General features: G+C 38.7%; 1 protein-coding gene across 8 annotated transcripts in view; it reads right to left on the reverse strand.

The window, feature by feature from the left end:
• PIK3C2G (phosphatidylinositol-4-phosphate 3-kinase catalytic subunit type 2 gamma) overlaps positions 1-23,326 on the reverse strand; it is a 332,391-nt gene that overhangs the window by 34,102 nt on the left and 274,963 nt on the right. For 6 of the 8 annotated variants that reach the window (XM_084766214.1, XM_084766215.1, XM_084766216.1 and 3 more), the window contains one exon: positions 9,337-9,412. The exons of 1 other annotated variant lie outside the window; for it this stretch is intronic. In XM_084766214.1, the coding sequence (XP_084622340.1) occupies positions 9,337-9,412 (76 nt within the window). One more of the 8 variants, XM_084766218.1, reaches the window with a different exon arrangement.

Consider the following 23,326-nt stretch of genomic DNA (forward strand, 5'->3'; position numbering starts at 1 on the left):
TGTGGATCTAATGACTCATTGGATAGTCTCTGGTTGTACAGATACTGAAGAAATTTAGAAAAAAGTAAAAAGTCAGTATTCAGTGTAGGATGTACTGTGTGGTCCACTTGGTTTTCTGATGGTTACTTTCAACCCTCTAACTGTTCCCAGTCCGTTAAGATTGCAGCAGCTGGGCGTGCCATTTCTCTGTGCCTCTTTCATGCTTTGGAGCAGGTTATTCATCACATATACGTGATACTAGTTTTATTATCAAGTAATTGGGTTCATGGTTAATAATGGAGGTTATTGATAATTAAACGAGGGCTTCTTTTAACCAAGGGGACATCTGTTATATAAATACATTAAAAATCACTTAAATATCCTCATTATAGTGATTGAGAGACACTGTAAGTTGATTCCCACTGAAGCAAATTACGTTTCATAATAAAAAAATATTACTAAGCACTAGGTATGAAGGTGCTAAAATACTGAAGACATTTTAATGCACAATGAATATTATATTTGAACTAAGAGGTGAAGGAATTATTAAATAGAAACCCAATGTATTTAATGAGAGAAGTTTTAATTCAAGGGTAGGAAATTATCATAAATTTATGATGGGGTCTGAGCAGTAGAGGTGCAGTGGCTGTGTGCACTGACTGGCGATGCTTTCCTCTGGCTAGAGACTCCATCATAGCCTTAGGGGGTTCAGGACCCCAGAAAGATCTGGGGTCAGTAGGGATTCTTAACAGCTAATAGGTCCTTAGTAGAGAGACCTAGAAAGATTGAGAATGTGCCAGCCTATGGGCGGCATTTACCTAACTCTCCACAGCAAGCAAGGTTAGTTTCTCCTTCTCTCTCTCTCTCTCTCTCTCTCTGTGTGTGTGTGTCTCTGTCTCTGTCTCTGTCTCTCTCGCACACACACACAAACACACACACACACGTGGAAACTAAGGCACTTTCTCCAAAGTCAGGCAGGTCAAACATGGGGCATCACAGGCACTGACTGTGACTATGCTTGCCTGGCCAAGATCTGCCCTATATGGAGCCAGTCAGAGAGAGGCTGCTGAGACCCATCCCTAACTGAGTGTTCACAACTGGGCAGTAGCAGCAAGAGTCACTTGTGGGGGTGTGGCCACAGGTAGTTTGCTCATGCCCTCAGTGGATGCTCCACACCTATACACATGTAGGGATTACTGACTGTCTCAATGGGTTATACAAGAAAAGTGCATGGAGGTGGGAAGAGGTTGGTTGTGTAAGGGAAGCTTCAGGACAGATAAAGGGGGGAGGACAGTGGATATGATTAAGACACACTGGATGCATGTATGAAAATTTCAAAGAATAAATTAATACTATTTAAAATAAATGGACAGGAAAGGAACATAGTGGAGGATTAAGTGATATTGGGGGCCATATTTATAAACACCATGCTGTAAATCATAAAATGAGCATCACAATGTAGAAGAAGAGGTTTAAGTGAAGAGCTTGAGGATGAAAGCGTGAGGATAGCTTGATATGGGGAGAGATATGCTAGAATTTTCTGGTCACTGTGGGGATCTGCAATGCTCACTGGCTTCCTTGTGGCTGATAAGGTATTATCAAGTGCACATGTGTCTGTCCTGAGTGCCTTAACTAACAAATACACAACTTTCTATTTCAACAAAAATTGCATTTTGAAGTTGATTTTTTCAGGAGACAATGTATTCTTGTGATTAAAGGTGACAAATGATTTTTAAAGAATGAATTAAAAAAATCTTCCCATGTCTGGTATCTGTCTACCCACTATTCTGCTAATGGTTTCTGTATCTTCCAATAGAGATACATATTCTTTTCAAATTGATCCACAAAAACAAAGATAGATATATAATTCTTCTTTTCCATCACTGTAAAAGGCCATGACCTATTATTCTTCTGCACAAAACATTTGTAGATATTTTATATAAATATTACAAAAATTAATATTGTGATTACCTAACGAGTTCCACAGGATGGGTGTGTGGGCCTTTTCCAGTGTTGTGTGGGCATGTGAATCATGTTTCCAGGGACTGCCTTGAAGACACGTCACCTGTGCTAGTGTGACCATCAAAACAAAAACTCAGTAGCAGAATTTGCTGGTCCGAGTGTATTTGCCTGCGTAATTTTGATAAATATTGCCAAATCATTCCACGGTGCTTGTACCAATTTGTATTATCACCAGGAGTGTAAGAGAGGCCTGCTGATTTGCAACTGAGATGCTAATTAAATTGTTGGGTTTTTGCCAGTCTGATGGGTGGGGGGGGGGGAACCCATGGCATCCATGTAATTTAACTTGTAATTCTCTTATGAATGAGGTTGAGCATCTTCTCGTTGGTCTAGAGCCACTTGTATTTTTGTGTCCTTATCTTTCATAGTCTTAATTTTCTTATCAATTTCTAGAGGACAATTATATGCTAACTGAACAGATATTTGAGATGAATCAGCAACATTTCATCTACTTGGTCACTCACCATTGCATTTTACTTTTATTTTACTGAAGTGTTTATTGCTATATAAGGTTGTCAAGCACTCTAAGCTTTACCTTTGCAGTGCACTTTAGGAATTATAAAGGTTGCCCCAGATTTTCTTGGTCATCTATGATTTCATTATTTGCATTTACCATTTCTTCCTCTATTTGTAGTTTACACTATGCAGTGCAGGGTGTTATAAGCCATTTACTGAGGTTCCCGTCTCTGTTCTGGTCACATACTGAAATTTTCAGTGTATTTGGCTCTACTCATGGACAATCTATGGCAACCTTCATATTGATTTATTCGTGTGTCCACTTAGGCACATTCATAACAGTGATTTAATTTTTATGGATTGTAATCTGAGGCCTTGTGTCCATTTTATTTCTTTGCTCTGGTTTTACAGATTTTTTTTAAAATGAGTCAGTTAATATTTTTAAAGAATACATTACACTTAAATATGTGTCATCTTTAAGATGTCAAAATTGCCTCCCCAGGAGTATTAATGTGCATTTTCATTTGTTCTTCAGATTTCTCAGTTTTACTTTGTGGTTTATGTTTGCTTTTACCTGTTTCTTATTAAGTCCATCCTAAACCTTTTTATGAGAACATTATTGTTGGGACTTAAATATTCTAAATAGGCCTTATATCTGACATATTTAATAAATATATATAAAAACATCTAAAATATGATAGATACAAGTATACATCAATCTGTAGCTGCTGTTTTTATCGAATGTATTTTTGAACCTGTTCTGGACAAGTCAGTGTACTGAGTATATTGAGTGGAAGAGACAGATGTTATCCAGCATGAGAGAAATTGTTAAAAGCACAGCGAATAAGTATAGTCTATATTATGGTGAATGTCAGCAACATCAGGGCCTAAAGCTCTGGGCGCTTCCAAAATACAGGCAGGGTGCGATTTTCACAGGTGGCTATGGACATCCTTATTGGGAAGATACATTTTGAGGAAAGGGTGGAAAATGTGAGGAATGAGCCCTGCCTCATTTTCTATACCTGTCCATTTTCTATACCATGAAGAAGCTGTGATATGCTCTTGAGTCGGGGGGGGGGGTTGTTCTTCATTTTTGTGAGTGTGTTTTTCAGTGTTTTTCCCTCATAATTGTTGTTAGAATATCTCATGCAAAGGTCATTTCTTTTTACTTTTTGAGATTTTTTTAAAAATGGAAATTTAGTGGTATCAAATGTCCTTTTAGGTCCACTGACATGGCCATGTGAGCTTTTAAAAAATGTTTATCTCTATGTATAATAATAATATTGAATACAAATAATATTGAATTGTTTCTGGCCATTCCTGTAGTGAGCTGATGGATTATTTTGTCTAATAGAGTTTTCCATTGATATTCATGAGTGATATTTATCTCTGATTTCTTATTTTGCAGCCTTTATACATCTTGAAGCTTTCGGTATGAATACTTTGTTTCAGAAAGCTAATGTGAATAATTTTCCTCTCACCTCCATCTTTAACTGTTTAGGCAGCGGTGTAACCATCAGGTTTTAAATCACTGAGAGGCCGCCGAGACTCTGCTTGGGCTATTTGTGTTGTGTTTTGAATTATGATTTTGTCATTTCTGGTCAGCTGGGCTGAAGAGCCAGCCGTGATATCAGAGCAGCATCGTTGAGGTGACAGCTGTGTGCTGTTGGGACAGTGGGTACTGCTCTGCTGAGGCTTTGGAAATTTGGGGCTGCAATTTCTTTTGACCCAAAAGTTCTTAAAATATATTTTGTTTTTAAATTTCCAAATGTAATTATCTTCTGCCCTTCTGAAATGACCCATCCAATTTTACTGTGTCACAGTTAAATGATAGCCTTGGCAGTATGCCTACTTTCTGGAATTTGTCAAACTTGTTTTGTGATCTAATAGGCATTTAGAAAGATCATTCCTTCTGTTTTCAGTGTGAGGAAAGTGACATAAAACCAGGCATTTGCCTTACTCGTTTTACTTTGTGTGCGTGTGTGTGTGTGTGTGTGTGTGTGTGTGTGTGTGTGTGTGAACAGATTGTTCTTTCTCACTGAAGTGTTCACAAATTGAAGGTTGCATGTTAAAGTATTTTCTACTTAGTGTGTTTTGGTGGGTGTCTCTCATGTGTCTCACAGGTTTTGCTTTATATACATAGCTGTCACATTACTTAATGGAGAGTCATAACATCTTGTATTATTTGTAATTTCACAGTCTAGGTAATAGTTTCATCATTTGTTTTATTATAATAGAAGCTTTGGAACCCAAACGGTCCTTTTCCTAATCAGTGTTTTGACTTCTGGTTCTTTTCTTCTCCCTATGGCAATATTTAAAATCTCAGCCTTTTAAAAATCAACTTGTTTTAGGTGTTTTTTGTTTTTGTTTTTGTTTGTTTGTTTTGTTTTTATAGTGTCTATAGTTGTGGTTTGGATTTTCACTCCAATTTTAAACCATTTTTCCTCAATAGATGAGTTAAGCTCATATTTAGCTATTTGTGTTTTGTTTTAACTCTAACTTGTTGCTGTTGTGATTTTTAATGGAAGGTTTTGCTAACCAAGCTGTTACTCTTTGCACATTTGGAATACCTAAGGACATTGTTGGTGTTTTTTACAGGATATACCCTTGCTTAATAGCAGTAGATTTTTAAAACTTAAAAAAAAAAAGATTTATTTATTGCATATGAGTGCTTTATCTGCAGAAGAGGGTATCAGTTTACATTATAGATGGTTGTGAGCCACCATGTGGTTGCTGGGGAATTGAACTCAGGACCTCTGGAAGAGCAGGCGGCGCTCTTAACCACTAAGCCATTTCTCCAGCCCCTCCTTTTTTTTTTTTTTTTGACAATATTTGTTTCTTAACTGAATCAAAGGCAAAAACGTATTTCTCACTACATTTTTATTGGCCACCCAGTTGCATTCACTGTTGGAACTTTCCCTAATGTCTTCCTAGTACCAGGCTGTATATGCTTAGGAGTAATACGTGTGAATTATTTTTTATTTTGAAATATATAATGAATCCTGAGTATATTTAACTTGACATATTTCAAAACATGACAGTTCATTTTTTCCCCATCACATGACTTATCATTAAAACTTTAATTGGAAACCTACATTCCACAGTTCAACTTCTTTAAATTTTTGTTTTGTTTTGTTTTGTTTTTTTTACTGAGTGGATAGCTAGACCATTGAGTGTCTGACTTGTGGAGCTGTGACTTCAAATTCTCTTTTAAATACACATCATAATGTGGAGGCAGTGACTTGATGTGATGATGCAAAGCTTGCCTTTACAACAGCTTGTAATTACAAATATCCTTTAAAAGGAATCATTAACCCATCCTCTTAGAACTGATAATTATTGCCCAAGGTTGTACTTCATTACCTATTTCATTATTTCAACATTTCATCACGTGTCTGTCGTTCACACATGAGAATTGTGTGGTGGGCATGGATGGGTTACTTAATTCACTTTTGTTTGTGTGACAGTATTATTGGACGTGGGAGGTATGGATGTGCTCCTCAAAGACCTATGTTTTGAAGGCTTGGTCCTCAGCCTATGACAGTAGGTAGAGCCTATGAAGGTGAGCGTTCTGCGAGGGAGAAAGCTGTTACTGAGGGCTTTCCCTAGAGGAGGACATGAGGACCCTGCTCCCTTTCCTTTTATCTCTGTCCTGTCTTGCCACATGCGGTGAATAGCTTTGCTTCATGTATGTGCTCTAACCATGGCCTTACCAGAGATCCCAACATGATCAAATGTACAAAGACTAAAATCTTTGAAACCATGAGCCCAGATAAACCATTTCTCTTAAATTGACTATGCCAGATAGTCATTATAGCAATGTAAAACTGTGCAAGATATATTAATCTTTATAGCATACAGAAGACTATGTCATCAGAGAGTTGATATAGAGAGAGCTAAAATAACATCCACAAGGAGTTTTAGATTGTATTATGAAGTCAATAGCATTCAATATAATAATTTGTAGAAGATATTTTTCCCAAGTGATGCTTTAAAATATTCTAGTGTTTGGGATCTCTCCTGTCTCAGGATGTTTCCATGACGTCAGGACTGTGGGAAGACAACATGATTTTAAACCTTTCTCCTCCTTTTACAAAAACACTAATCTGCCTTTATAGAGATTATCACCATGTCTCTGAGGCTGTCACTGCCTACATTTGTTCAGTAATTATTGGGGAGTATTTGTGTGGGAAGCCAGACTTGGCGGTACATCTTGGATTACAAAGGAGGGCAATATGAACACCCTTTATCCCATCAAAGAGTTCTCATCTGTAAACTAACACATGCTCTAGAGTCATCATTGAAGTAAGTGACTTGATGGACAGTGAGGAGCTAAGAAATGTTACAGGAGAGGAAAGCAGACTGGCATTGAGACGAGATGAAGTCTTAAGCTGTTGCACGAAATCATATTTTATGAGAACGCGAAGCCCAAGGACTACCAGTGTCTCCCAGACTTAGGGTGACATGTTGTTTCAGTTTGATTTCTGTTGCTGTGATAAATACCACAAACAAAAGCAACTTGGGGAAGAAAGAGCTTATGTGACTTATAGGTTAAAGTCCACCACCAAACGAAGTCAATAGAAAAATTCGAGGCATGAACCTGGAGGCAGGATATGAAGCAGAGGCCCTGAAGGAAGGCTGCTTACTGGCCTGATCCTTGTGGCTTCCTCAACTCCCTTTCCTATACAGCTCATGCCCACCTGTCTAGAAATGGCAATGCACACAGAGACTGCGCATTCTTCATGAAAATATCCTGCAGACATGCCCACAACCAATCTGAGGAAGGGAGTTCTTCTGTTGAGGCTCTCTCCCCCACGTGTGACAAGTTGACAATCAAGATTATCCAGCACACACACTATTCTTTCTGTGACTTTGAGGCTTTTATCTGGAGACATAAGTATGCAAAATCAGCACTCCAATAGAGGTGATCAATGTCTCAGATTTTGGTTTAAGGTTGTTCTATGTAAATCAGTATGTGAACACATTTGAATAACTTTGCCCTCTAATCATTTAACAACATAAGCTTACAATTTCAACTCAAGGATGAGCATAATGCTCAAGTAAACAGGCTTCTTGCTAACAGCAGCTATTCTGCACCAAAAGATTAAGAATCCAGAATTATAAAAGAGGAAATGATTGGAAGAACAAGGTAAGGCATAGCTTGCTGCGAGTCCTTGCTCATTATGCAGGATATCCTTGCATATCCTGCTTGGAAGATGGGTCCTATTGTTTTAAGACAATAGGCTGTTTTTAGTAGGCAGCCTATAACTTAGAGATGGCATGAATCAAATCTTTTGTCACTCATAATGACACAATTCTTGAGCGTTGATGACACAAGACATTTTAAATTTGGAAATGTTCTCAAAGTGCTGCTTCAGTTTTTTATGAAAACCATCATAATTTGGGTGCTTATGTATTTATTTCAAAATACCTTTCAGAAATACTGCTATAAACAAAACCAAAAGTCAACAGTAATCTGAGGTGTAATTTCTTGAAACATAAGGTAGCAATTTTTCTTGAGGGACTTTAGTGACAAAGAGGGCCACACAGCCCCATTTTGACAGAATCTCTAGAATCCAACAACTTGATATTTTATTTTTTCCAAATCTGGATCATTAAAGTTTGTAATATTGATGATAGTAACATCTCCCTGGGAATTAAAATTGATTATTTTCTCTTTTTTTTCCTTTCTACTTTCTCCCCTTCTCTCTCCCTCTCTCCTTAGAAGTCCTCATATAATTCTCTCAGGAATTAGACATTTAAAGCAACGCAGGTTCTGGAAGGGAGTCCTTGACTCGGAGTTATTTCTAGGATCTCAAGAGAAGCTGGTTAGGTGCAAACACAGTCACACAAGTTAATAAATAATTATGCTTCAGGACAGACTATCAGGAAACTGTCTATGTAGGCAAAAACATACTTAGGATGCCAGATAGAAGCCGGTGTGACAAGCACATGCATATAGCTTTAAACACGAGAGCCAGGAGGTGAATGTGGACAAAATGAAGACTGAGAGTTGAAAGAACTGGTTATGGCTGGAAAATTATGGATTTATAAACACGGTGAGTAAAACTAGCATGTTTAGCTCTGAAGATGGCCTCATGATGAAGAGGGGTTACTACATTTGCAGAGGACCCAGAATTAAGTTCCCAGAACCCACATCACCTCTAACCTTAGTTCCAGGGCATGTGATGCCCTCTGGCTTCTGGCGACACTTGCACACATGTGCTGCACACGCACACATGCTGCCAACAAACATACACAACAAATCAAACAAATGAATCTCTATAAAAAGATAGCATGTTATTGGATTGCCATTTCTAGCTGTAGAATATAGCACAAATGCTTGAGATGGGTAGAACTGTCAAAGGAGCTTCTGTCAGCATTGGAGGAAATGATTGGGTGTCCATTAGAACTCACACAGGACACATTTGCAAGAGAAAGAGATGGTGGCACCAATGTGAGGCTTTGTTCAGAGAGCCGAGTGCTATGGGATTTAAAACGTAAGAGTGAAACTCTCTGAATATTTGTTTTATTGTTGTTGCTTTGTGAGGCAGTGGTAAAACTATAAGACTCCCCTGCCAGGAAAAACGAAAATTCATCCTCTGATATGCAATTGTAATTCAAAGGACAACTAATTGAAATGAGTGGTAATGTGGCATCTTGTCACTATCTTAAATGAACAAGCACATCTGTGTTTATCTTAACTTGAAGACCATATTCTTAAGGGGTTCACGCTCTTTAGAAATGCTTAGGGGGAGAACATTAAGGCCTTAGCATTAAAAAGACATTATCAGTTGAAACTGAAGATATTACCGGTGGATCTTCCCGACAATTATATATACAATCATTGCATGTGGTAATTTTGACAGATTCACTTGCCTGGGTGCACAAATGGAGAGTCTTCAAGTGTTGTTTGTACATTGTCAGAGAGAAAAAAACTAAGTACACAATCACTCTGAAAAAAAAAACATAAAATACAATAGTATATTATCTCATTTATAATATTTTCCCACTAATCCTCATCACTCTTACATGCAACATTGCTTTATTATATGACTTTTTAAACGAGTACCTGTTATCAATTCCATAAACAGAAAAGAAAATTTGCAGCTGTACTGTCAATATTGTTGTGCCATGAATTAAGCTAGTTTTTAAAAATGTGGCTTCAGATCAATTATATTTCTTCAAGAGATTCAAGGTTGCTATGTTGCTGGAGGTCATCATAAATGTTTATGTTCTGTAATTGTATAATTATCTACAAGTCTTACAAATCTCCCTTTTATGGAAAATATAAAGCTTTAGATAAAACATTCTGAGAAAAATTGCTTTCCAAATGACATAGTTTCTTGCTTTGTGAGAAACCATCCCTTAAAGTTCAATTCAAGATTGTTCACTGAGGATTAAATCCCTTCTCAGCACCAAGGGCTACTAAGACATATTAGAAGACACGTAGATGCATTAGGTACTGTCTCTCTTTACGATGATCTAGGAGAGAAAAAGCATTAAAGGGAACAAGTTTTAGGCATGCATATTTTAGGCATAAAATTTAGGTATATTTTGTATAAATATGAAATGAGTATAAGAATAGGGATCATGACAAATAAATTAGGATTTAACTCAAGTTCCAAATATATGTAAGCCTGGTTAATCTGAGAATAGCCTTTCCTTAGTGAAACTGGCGTTTAGTTTGTTGTAAGCTATCACAAAATGAAAGTAGCTTGTCCTCAGAAGATATTCGATGATTTTATAAAGAACACGCTGAATTATTGATTATATCACACACACACACACACACACACACACACACACACACACACACACACAGGCCAACATGGTAGTGCCTGTCAAGAACTCTCAGGTCAGCCTTCTCTTATTATGTGCAATGGTCTTTCAAACCCTCATCAGGAAACTCTTATTTCCAAGCGGACCTCTCTGCTGATGACTCTCTCCACTACAAAACTGCTGTCAATTCTGTGGACACACACATGCACACTTGTGTTCCTTCCTTCATGTTGCAATGGAAGAAATGCCTGCTTTTCATCTTACAGGCTAAATTGTGTCACTCCCACAAGTTCACACACTGATTTGGTACATCGCAGAACCGTAGAATGTGATCTGATTGGGAAATGGTGTCATTTGGGATATAATTAGTTGAGCTAATGTGGTGGGTTGAATGATCATAGCCCAGATAGCTCATAGATTTGGGCACTTGTTCCCTAGTTGGTGGAACTGTTTTGGAAGGATAAGGAAGTGTGGCCTTTGTGGGCTTTGAGGTTTCAAATGCCCACTCCATTCCTAGTCAGATCTCTCTCTACGTCTTGCTTCAGTTATCCTGCCTGTCAGCCTGCTGCCATGCCCCCTGTCAGGACGATCACAGACTCTAACCCTTTGTAGCCGTGAGTCCCAGTAAACATTTTCTTTTATGAGTTGCCTTGGTCATGGCGTCTCTTCACGTCAATAGAAAAGCAACTACAGCATGTAAGCTGGGGTGCTCTAATTGAACACGATCGGTCCCCTTATCAAAAGGGATGGTTGGATGTTACAAAAGAAAGCAATACAAACAGACCCTGGGTGAAGCTGGCTAGCTATAGAAGCTCAGGAGCAGAAGCAGGCAGTGATTCTTCCTTCCATTGGGTGTGAGGAGGAAGCACTGCTGCTGGCACATTGGGTTTAGACACCCAACTGCCAGAATGCTCAGGAAACAGGATTCTGCTCCTTATGCCCCAGTGTGGTGAGACAGAGATGGCTGTAGAGAACTATTCAGCGGCCTGGTGGCACTCAGAGGAAGGACAGCAGGTGACCAAGAAGAGACTTGATACCCTATGAACATATACAGGGGGAGGTAATCCCCCTCAGGAACAGTCATAGGGGAAGGGAGTAAGGGGAAAATGGGAGGGAGGGAAGAATGGGAGGATACAAGGGATGGGATAACCATTGAGAGGTAACAAGAATAAATTAATAAAGGAGAAAAAAATTAAAAAAAAAAAAGAGAACCATCCAGCACTGACTCCTTCATCAATGCTCTGGCTCTAATTTTCACACTCAAGGAACCATGTAGAAACCCAAATCCATTCGCCATCTCTCCACCTTCTCTTCTTTTTCATCTGTGTTAAACATGGTCAAGCATAAAGCCATGTAACACACACTCGTGCATAAAGAACACGGTGAACCATGTTCTCCTTGACACAAGTGAAGCCAGAGAAGGCCTCAACTGTGGACTCCTCTGTTCCTACTTATGTTATGGTCAGTCATGAACAGGTTTTGCCTAACTGGCCTCTAAAATATGCTCTCATCTTATTTCTAATTATCTTTGTATTAAAAAGTATTCTTTTCAGAATCCAGCAGTTATTTTGTCCTCAGTGACAGGATTTGATATTTGCTTTTCTGATACCGGACTCTGTCCATTTCTTACCCATCTGTGTTGCCGCTGCTTGTTTTCTTACCCATTTTCCTTTTGTTTATAATTTAAGTTTTTCATTTTAAATCTGTCACAATTCAGCACAGTGTTTTAGGGTGACTTTGGTGACACCTTTATTGACTCAGAAATCTAAAGCTGTCTTTGAGATTTGTATCTTTAGATTCAACTTTATATTTGAATTCTATCTGTCCTCTATACCTATTTATAGATATAAAAATATATCTATATCTGAATTCCTTTTGACTGGCTTTCTTGACCATTCAAAGATGTGTATCAAGAAATGCAAGTCACTCCATTGTTCTGTTCCTCCCATGTCCAGGCTCAAAACAAGTGTTTTGTTGTTTATCTGTATCTTGTCCTATAGATAAAAGAAAATGCTAAATTCTGTGATCACGGCCCCACAGCTCAGGAATGTCCATGTATTTTAATTTTTCTGAAGTAGACACAGTAGAGTCACTGGCAGAGTCAGTGCTGAGGCTGGTGTCCTGAGGGAGATTTGAAAGTACCATGTCACAGGATGAAAGAGAAACTTGACTTTAGGAGCTGTCACCAGCTTTGACAGCTACGGCCACATCAGCCTCAAAGTAAGTAAAAGTAGGTATCTCCCTTCTGTGTTACTGCCACATTCCTAGTTCTAGAACCTTCAATTTCCATCTGGGTTTTAGCAGTTGGGTCCACGTTTCATCTTGCTAACCCTTCTCAACTCTGCTTCTGCAAAGTTACCACTTGCTCTTCCAAAATAAATATTTAACAATTAACTTCCTAAATCTTGATAGTGGCCATGTCTTCCCTCTAAAAGAAGGGACCTGTTCTTGACTGGAGCCTTGCTTATTCTCTGTTCTCCTCACCATCTCTCTTCCATCCCTTTATGTGTCACTGTATGGAGTATATTTATCTCATTAAAGATACCCTGCTTTCTTTATCCTCTTTTTTTTCTACATGTTTCTTTCTTCTTCCTTTCTACCTTGTCCTTCATTGGTCCCACGATGATTACTCACTCTTTTCCTGTGAGCCAGTGACTCACCAAGAGCAGACTGAGAGCTAACCCTCACACACACAGTGCTGTGTAACCATGCATTGCAGAATTAGCCAAGATCCAGTGCAGTGCAGATCCAGTGTCTTCCAGTGCGAATGGCCTTGGTTCCTAGTGTAAATTATTCTTATCAACAATTTATATTCATTACAAACTAGGCAATTGTCATATTCTATCTCTACACTTTGATCTGTTATGAAGTTGATGAACAGGAGCTCATACTTAAGAAAATCAGTTCATAGTCAAGCAGCTGACTACAAGTTATTTGTTTGTTTTTTAATTCAAATGTTTAAAAATAAAATCTCACACTGAACAGAACTGGTTAAAGAAAACACAACCTTCTTAAATCTTTGATGACTGGTCAATTATTATTGATAATTTTTGGCAAAAGTTTGGACTTATTATCCAATGGATAATGAACTTCTATATCAATCAAGATGTCTTTCCTATTAGTTCCTGAAACGTCAGAACTGGTTAATTATTTCTCTGTGTTTATGCTGCCATGTCCTTGAGCTCTTTATAATTCTGGGCCTGGCAGAGGTACTAAACATTAATTCTTGATTGCAGCATTGTTTTGCCTTCTGCAAGAGAAATATGGTACAGTGTCAATGAGAAAAAAAAAAGAGCTAAAAAGAAAAGTACAATAAGTCAGGCATTGCAATCGCAATACCCAGTGTGATTAAGACAGAAAGATCAAGAGTTCAAGGTCAATCTGGGCTACATAGTGAGACAATTTCTCAAATAATGATGATATTACTGAATCTCAAAACAACCATTACATTTCTTTAGACTTATTTATAAATAGGCTTACTTATAAATAAGGTGTTTTGGAAACATACAGATGCATGGCTTTCAGTAAAAACCCACCCCAGTGTTTCCAGCTGGGCTTGTTGTGCTGTCCAGGCATTTACTTGGGTGACTATACAGGGCGCAGTTCTGAAGTTAGCAGGCTTCCAAGGACTGTGATTCCTCCACACACAGCATGGCCCTCCCATTTTGTCCGTAAAATATTTGTGACATATTTACAAAAAATACTTGTTATTTATCAGAAATCCAAATGGAACTTGGTTGCCTGTGTATTACCTAGCATGTGGACAATACAAGGTACTTGGAAAGTATGTAGCTGGTTTTTGGGTACTTCAACTACTGGAGAGTTCAACTTACAATCAGTGGTCACTTAGCCTAAAATATATCGTACATTCTTGCATTATGTGGTCTGGGATGTGGATCATCTATGCTAGAGTGTCTGCCTGTCAGGAGCAAAGGCTTGAATCTCCAGCATAGAAAAACAAGACCCTGAACAATCAAATAAAAAGTTGTCAAATAAAAGGTTGTCTTCAGGTTATGTTCTTACTGGGAAATGCTTTCTTGAGTAAAAGCTCTGATTTTAACTTCTCCATTCTAGAAATAGAGAGTGCCAGTGGTTAATAAAAATCATCAGTGTCATCAGCAGGCCTGTGGCTGTGACGTGCCCTTTAGAAAAGCAGACTCTACACAGAGGGTAAGTGAGAGGCACAGCCAGAAAAAGCTTTTCAGTGACTCTAGACTGTTCTAGTCATTTGGGTAACCTTAACACCAGTATTACTTATGAATGAATTTTCAGTAGGATAAGTTACGGTCATTTTTCTTTAAAAATGGTGACAATGCATGTAGACTGAAGGAAAAAGAAAAAACAGAATCAACTCTTGGAGCATGTAGTTAGGTAAATACTTCAGCCTACTTCCCTCTCTGGGCATTGCATTCTGACCCTCTGGAAGGCCCAGAAATGATGGCTGTTCTCCCTCCCATCCTCTCTAGAGCCCTGGTACTGCAGGAGAGATAAGTGTCTGCATGACTCCTTGTTCTTGGAATTTCTGTTCTCCTTTCTTTTGTGAAGTGCTATGCCTTGCATACAATGTCTACAGACTAATGTCCTGTGTCTCCTGCCATTACACTTTCCTATAGATAGGTGGTGCACTGGAGAGCATTTCTTGAAGACATTTATCCTTACACATTTTCATTTTCTTCACAGTACTATTGTCATATCACATATTTAAATATTCATACAGATCATAACACACATTTAAATATTCATACAGATCATCCTTCTACATCCTAGACTCTTTTTTCTTGCTTCCTTCACCTCTAACGATCTTACCCTGTGTTCCACTCAGCCATTCTTGTTCTTCTGGTCTGTCTTGCCCAGTGATCAAAACTCTTCCATTATCATGATTTCTAGTCTTTTAGTCTATAACCTCACCTTCCTCATTGTCAGTTCTCTTAAAAAATAGCAATATATGAGAAATATCCAGACTGCAGATCCATTTCAAAAATGAAATCTATTCCATATTTTCATGTCTGCCTGTGGCCAATTTGGATTTCATGGTCTATTTCTATTCTGATTCTCTGGTACTATGACCTTTTTTTCATATTTTTATTCCTTTGACAAAACAACAGGATACACACACACACACACACACACACACACACACACACACACACACACAAACACACACACAGGACCATAGACAATGAAGTCACTACCCTTTAGTGAGTCTTGCATATTTTATGGAAATGTTTACAAACACCATCAATCCATTTACAATTTGACAAAAAGACTGTTTCATTCATTGTAGTCTTTGCTCCCCAAATTCCAGTGTTCCTTCCTCCCCAATCTCCTCATGGGTTGCCTGCTTGATGGAACAGAATCCATCTCCCAACACAATGCACCAGCATATTAGTCTCTGCTCTTTCTTCTGTTGCACAAACTATAATTTGAGGACAGTTCAGACACCAGATCCCCCGCCCTCCTACTCAAGGCCGTTGCTCTGAATTCTCCCCGATTAGTCTTTCTTTCTCTTTATTTAACTTCTTAAGTGAATGCTTTTTACAGGTAGCATACACATAAGCTGTAATTGATTTCAGCAAGGAACTTATATTTCCCTGTATTCTGTCTCTATATTTAGAGAAAGTCTGCAGCAAAGCTGTTTTCCACAGTAGATCTTAAACCTCTCTTTTCATTTTCACTTGAACATCATCCAGTTGGGGTTTGTTTGTAAAAATCCTAACAAACTTGAATGATTGTGTTTCTCCTGCTTCAGCCTTTTGACTGTTGGGGACACTGATGTGATTTTTGACTATGTTAGTTTGACCAGATAACTACCCTCTCTTTTGAATCCTTCTCTCTTGCTGGACTCCTGGCACTCTATTCTCTGGTGTCCAGTTGATTGCTGTTTCTCAATCTCCTCAAACGTTAAAGTTGGTAAGCTGCCTGATCTGCTTTTGCAACTACATCACTTTTAAAATTCATTTCTCAGTGTACTTAGTATTAATTAATTTCTTCAAGTGTATAGATTTGATAATCAGTTATTTGAGGACAGTTCCAATGTGTATATTTTTAGCCAAATATTCTTCATGAATGTATCTAACCCTCTGCTTAGTGTCTTTGGACATCCATAGACAAGTCAAAGGTAGTTTAGATTCAACTTTTGCCTCCAACCCACTTCCAGCGACACTTCTGACATTTTTACTTCTCCAACATACTAAGTCAATTTGCACTTGTGTAACAAGAAAGATATCTTAATGTTTGGCTGCCATTCTGATTTGTCAGCTCTTGTGTAGTAAAGTATGAACACTCAAATATGTAGGACATTCTTTGTATGTATCTGGTGAACAAATAAAAAATGGCTATGATTTGTCTTGGGCTGTCGAAAGTTACTATTGCTGAGCTAAATTGCATTATGTTCTATAAAAATATATTTATTTTCACAAATATGTGTGTATATATGTATATGTTTTCCCCATGCTAGAGAAGACTCTAATATAACTAATGTGAAATTTTAATTCCCATTATGCTTTTAAATGAGAGATGAGGACAATAAAAAACAAACATGAAATCCAACGGGTCAATATTAAATTAAAATCTCCATCAGAGTATGCTTTGTTAAACTTAGAATTCTCATTCATAATGTGTTTACCAATTACATTAACCTGTATGTAATTTAAAATGATTGACTTTTTTAGAGAGCTGATCAATTTGGAACCTAAGTGTTTTTCCTATGCCATATTATCAAAGACTGAACAGAGTTAAAAATGCACAGGCCAGAATGAATGGAATATAAAACCGAGATCCATTTTTCTCTTTCTTTACAAAAGCACATTAAGTGGTCCCATTTATTAAGTAGCCAGCCAACTTCTAATATTGGCTGCAAGATTTAGTGACTTAAAACAATAAGCTAAATCTATTTTTCTCAAATGCTGTGGAGTGCTGTAAAAGCACAAATTAAAAAATGAACCCTCATAAGACTTCTAAATCAAAGTTGAACAGTAATTTTGTTTTATTGCCTTCCTCATAGAGCAACGTGTCAGCATGTCCAGTCTTTCCCATAGCTCAGCCCACTGAATTCATGTTGGAGCTACATGGACAAATAAAGAATCTTCAGCAATTTGGCTCTCAAATGTCATCCGTATTTTACCAGACAGTGAATAATAATCTTGGTTTTCCTGATGGCACACACATGACATTTATCCTGCCTGCAATGTAAGCTTCAGCTAGTGCCAAACAAGAAGAGATCAGCGTGGTGACAAACATGCGATTAACATCTGGGCTTAGCAATAGGAGCAGGAAACATATGTTTGCTGTTAGGACAGGATTTATCTTCTTGCCTTTATTTTGACATTGGGTTTTAGCTTTCAAAATAGCATTGCCTAAGCCTTAAGTGATATCATTCTCTGTTTCCAGGGACGGCCAGAAATGAGCAACAGGCCCAAGGAGAGGGAAAGGAACCAATGCACACGGATGTCTGATGCTTTAAGCACAGTCTGTCTCTCAGCTGAACTCTGATGTGGACATGCATTTGTTTAGGTTTTGTGGTCACTTGCTATGCTATTTTTTAATCTTGGGTCGACATTATGCTTTCTAGGGATTTTTGCTCCATTCATGGTGGAATTCCATCAAAACAGAACAAAATTTAAAGAAACAGAAATAACTCTTGTTAGTACTGACATTGTGCTTGAATGAAACTATAAACACCGAAAGGAATACAGAAGTTTCTCTCAGTCTGGGGAGGTGAGTGAGGCTGAGACAATAGAAGCCAAGCAGAGATGCTACAGAGATGAACAAATGCCCCTAATCTCTTTAGCAGTGATGGGTACTGTGTGAGAGTCACTTTCACTTACTGCCCGCTTCATTTATCAACAGACTGTCTCTATTCCCAAGAGATAGACAGATGATAGATAGATAGATAGATAGATAGATAGATAGATAGATAATCAACAGATAGAGCTTATTATCTTTAGGTGTCTGCCCCATTATCCAGGCTGCTTTAATATCTGTAGACCATCCCCCCACGCCCAGACCAGGTGCACTTCTAACGCAGCTGATTCTTGACCTCAAAATGTCCTCATCCTCCAACCCAAAGCAGCACAGCTCACAGGTGAGGACACGCAATAGTACATGATTTTAGGAAGTGACAGACTAATTTTATATTCAAGCTGCAGTTTCTTTTTTCTTTCTCACAGCCTTTTCATTTTAGGGCATGTATTACTTATGTTCATATTATATGTCACCATTATATTATAAACTTATGAAGAGTCAGGTGTATCTCACATTATTTGAACTTATCCAGCTTACAACAGAGAGAAAACTAAAGCTCTGACTCTAGAATGTTGCAAATGGTGCTGTTGGAGGGATGTTTTTATGCACTGTGTAAGGATTGTCCCGGTATTGTTCAAATGCTGATCTTTGTACCCAGAGAGTTGAGTAGAGGCCAGATTTTTGCATTGTAATTCTTATGAAGCTTCTCTTGCCTCAGTACTTTGTAAACATTGTTTTCCATCACCTTCTGATTGGTTGAATAAAAAGTTGAATGGCCTATAGCAAAGGCAAGAGAGAATAGGCAGGACTTCCGGCAGAGAAAGGAACTCTGGGAAAGAAAGAGGCGTGGGAGAATTCACCTGTGATATATGGAGGAAGTCAGACTAGGAAACTGAGGAGAGGTAACTAACCATGTGGAGGAACTTAGATTAATATGAATGAGTTAACGTAGGTTATAGGAGCTAGTCAGGAACAAGAGTAAGCTAAGGCCTAAGCCTATTATAAATAAATATAAGTCTCCATGTAATTATTCAGGGTTAGGATAGGCATAGAATGTCCTTATGGTTTTAAATAGGTGCTCAATAAAAATTTTAAAAATCACATTATTTTAACTTATGCAGTTTATTATAGAAACAAAACTAAACTTCTGACTCTAGAGTGTTACAAGCAGTGGGTGTTAAATAAAAATGTAAAGTTATAGGAGCAGCAACTTCTTTAGTAGTGTAGCCACCGATGACTTAGAACTAGTCACTCACTTCCTGATAAATAGCCTATTACTATGTTCAGGTAAGAGCCCTCAGTTAAACTCAGTGGGTTAAAAAAAAAAAGAAAGACATGAAAGTGGAGGAATTATGGGGAATTAGAAGAGTTTTAGTTGCAGAAAATGGGATAAGAGTGTAATGGGTGGTGAAAAAGATCAAAATTCTTTATATACATGTATGCAATTGTCATATAATTTTAAAAATTACATAGTTATGCATAGTGATTCAATGTAGTTCAAAAGAGTTATGATTTAGCATATAACTAAAACTGAATACGTATTCTAGTATGCATGCATAATAGGATTAGATTAAATTTTCCTGTGCTGCCACATGACAGGAAACTATGAAAAAATGTATTTGAAATAGTTAATTTTTCTAGGATCAAAGATGAAGACTGTCCTGCCCAAGAGTAGTCAGAACAAACAATGCATATCCCTTAAAAAATACATGATGGTACAGTCCATATTTTATAAATTTTAATGTTCATATCCCCAAAATAGCTTTCTTCATTCACATGAAGAAAGGGAATCAGTAACACAAACTAAAAAATGTCAAGGTACTACAATTTCTGCTGGAATTATTAGTGTAACTTTTAGGCCAGCAATGTTTCATTTTATCTTGAAATTAAATTTCATTTGCTAAATTATAAACAGACTCAGGGAGCGTGGTGGTTAATCCTGACTGTCAATTTGATGGGACTGAGTCCCCAAGGAGCCATACCTCTTGCAGGGTATTTGAAGATATTTAACAGAGGTGGGAAGACACACCCTGAATGTGCGTGGCGCTATCCCATAATCTGAGGCCCCAGACTGAATAAAAGCGATAATGAAAGCTGAGTGTGAGCAAGCGTTCACACCTCCTTCCTTGACTGTGAGTGCAAGTGATCAGCTAACTGGGGCTCCTTTCTGAGGCCCCTGCTGCCTTTCACCACTGTGCTAGCTAGAACCCTTTTTCTACACCATGCATTCCACCACGGTGAACTTTACCCTCAAGCTGAGAACCAAATATGTCCCTCTTCCCTTAAGTAGCTTTTGTTAATTGTTCTGTCGTACAAGAAAGAAAGAGACCATTGGGAGTTTCTACAAACAGGAGCTCACAGATTCGGTTAAGTTTGCTCCAGTACTCAGCCTGTCTCCACCTTTGTTGCTGGTTACTGAGGTTGCACATGGATGCTAATCCTTACTTTTCGGTGGGTGCTGGGGATCTCAACTCTGGTTCCTTGCTTGGCCAAGCAAGCACTTTCAAGACTGAACCATCTCCCCAGCCCTTGCTGTTCAGTAGTTGATGACATTGTAGCTTCCTCACGGAGTAGCCTCTGGAGTGACACTCAAGTTCCAAGAACTTTCTTTGGAGTAATAGAAAGTATGGGGAGTTACAAAGGTCTTTTTATAAGCCATCAACACCAACACTGCAAGGTATAGACAACCACAGCTAAACACTTGTTGGGCTGGGGATGTAGGTCAGTGGCAGAGTGCTCTCCTAGAAGGAACAAGTCCCTGGGCTCAACCCACATCTGCATACATACAAACACACCTACACATGTGCCTTTATTTTTTGGCTAAGTCAGTAGTTCTAGAAAGTGGCAGCTGTGATGATTTGTGTACAAAGTGTGGGTGTTACTTTGGTACTTGCAGACGTATGAATCCAACAATACTTGTGTGATATTTTGGTAGCATAAGGACAACTAATAAGAGAGAAGTGGTTTCCAGATCTTACAAACGTGCCATCCTGTAAATCCTCATTGAGGCCGGATGTGGCTGCCAGTGGCAGAGCACACACTGTGTTCAGGCAAAGCCCTGCTCATCCTCAACACTCCTATAGATCAGCTACGTTTCTGGGGTTACACTTGTGACCCTGTTATGTTGGAAGAACAGCTACAATTATAACTTCCTCTAATGAAATCCTACTGTTAAACAGGATCGAAGTCGCCTTAGAACATAATTTCCAGCTGGTTTGCTGTTAATATCTTTGGTTTCACAATATATTTAAATTGAGAACACCAATCCCTCCCTCCTTTTCCTTCTCTTCTATTTTTTTTCACCCACTATAATCTCGGGCTTTAATTCAGACCAATTTTAAAACATAATACGATACTTATCATTTATTCAGCTTTCCTACCCCAGAGTGCCAACCAATTAAGATTGATAACGTCATACAGCATAATGACAGCGCCTGTCCTCAGGGCCTCTGTAGTAGTAGTTTAATGTAACCACCTCTGTAAATGTGACTATAACGAAAACTGCAGCTCTATGCTTGTTGGCTGTGTTTATATGTCCCCCTGCGTCCATGAGAGTGATGCATAGCAATGTCCATTAAGCCTTGCTGTGCTGAAACGCATGTTGCAGTCTTACCATCCTGTACAGGCCCGGTGTCCTTGCCTTCTCCTCTCACAGAAGCCCTCTGCTCATGTATCTGTGTATTAAGCAATCGCAGAAGTCTTTGCCTTACACGTGCTGAGTTTCCTGCTTACGGCTTGCTACTGAATGAGGACAGATCTCAGTACTCGCCCTCCGCCCTAGGCAGAAATCAGAGGTGCCTTTACTTTACACTTGCCTTTGTCTACACAGGCCAAGTCTGATCATTTCAGCAACTACTGAATGCATTTAATTCACCGTGCAAGAGTTTGTATCCGAGTAGCTTTAGTGTGAGCTGTGTGCGCACCCTCAAAGGTGAGAACCCTCCCACCACTCCCTCAGTACTTTCCATCCCAGATAACTGCCATTCTTGCCACTCTGGCCTGACACATAAGGACATGGCCATTAGTGTCTGAGCATGGCAGTCGTAAGGACACAAAGATGTCAGCATTCTACTCTGCCCTTTGACACACAAAATCACTTGGCCCTCAGTGTAATGAAATATAGTACCTTGATTTTAGCGGGCAGAAGGCTCTGCCATTCATTTCCCCATTGATTGAGACAGAAATCGAAATACACTCTTTAGAAAAAATAAACACAAGAAAGGTGAATGCGAATACTCTCTTTTGTAAAAATTATTCAATTTATGTGTATGCGTGTGCTGCGTGTGGTTGTGTGCCTGTGAGTGCAGGTGTCCAGGTATCCAGGAGAAGGTGTTGGATCCCTTGTGTGGGTGTGTGTCTGTGAGTGCAGGTGTCCAGGAGAAGGTGTTGGATCCCTTGGATCTGGACTTACAGGAGGCTGTGAGCTCTTGCTGTAGCTGTTGAGATCTGAACTTGAGTCCTCTGAGAGAGCAGTGTACACTCTTAACTGTTGAGCCATCCTTCCAGGACCCGAATACTTTCTTTATGTAGAAAATACTTGCTTTCCTAGGGTCTAGTTTCCATATTGTCTTAAATTATTTTATACGTTGCTTTTCCTGCCCACTGACATTATTATTCCAATTCAATTTCTCCATCATTTGGTCCTCTTAGTGAACACATACTGTTCATTTCTTTCTCTCTGCTCAAAATAGATACATTGCAAAAGTTATCTATAAAATCAGAGTGGTCTTTCAGGAAGCGTGGTCCTGAGTGACTGCATCATTAACACCCACCCATGCTGATCATGGCCAGTGCTGTCCCTGCATTGGACACTAGGCAGCCAATGGAGCCAGCCTTTCATTTGGCAGCTGGGAGAGTTCCATGAGCATCTTGTGCTAAGGTGGAGGTCTCCGTCATAAGGTTCATTTTGTCCTATGCATTAGGGTGAGGGAAGTTTTTTTTTGTTTTTGTTTTTTGGTTTTTTTGTTTGTTTTTATTTTCTACAATGGCCTCTTATTGTCCAGGTAAGGCTCAAACCAGCTATAAAGACAATAATTGTGCTAATCTTATGATTCTCCTGCCTTTACCTCCCTAATGCTAAGATTACAGGGATGCATCACTATGTCTGGCTTACCAGGGGCTGGAGGCTGAATCCAAGGCACCCTGTGGGCTAGCTGAACACCCTACCAAGTGAGCTGAATCTCTGGCCCTAGAGGAATATTCATTTTATAATATTTGCTTTATAGTACAGCTAAGGTTTTCTAAACATTTTGGGTTTTTTTTCTGCAAGTTTTAGAATGTCATCCCTTATTCATATGGAAGTTTGCATATACAATGTATATAAACAAACTACCATTTTGGGAAG

Source organism: Acomys minous, assembly GCF_964271855.1.
Source record: "Acomys minous genome assembly, chromosome: 17".
NCBI lineage: Eukaryota > Metazoa > Chordata > Mammalia > Rodentia > Muridae > Acomys > Acomys minous.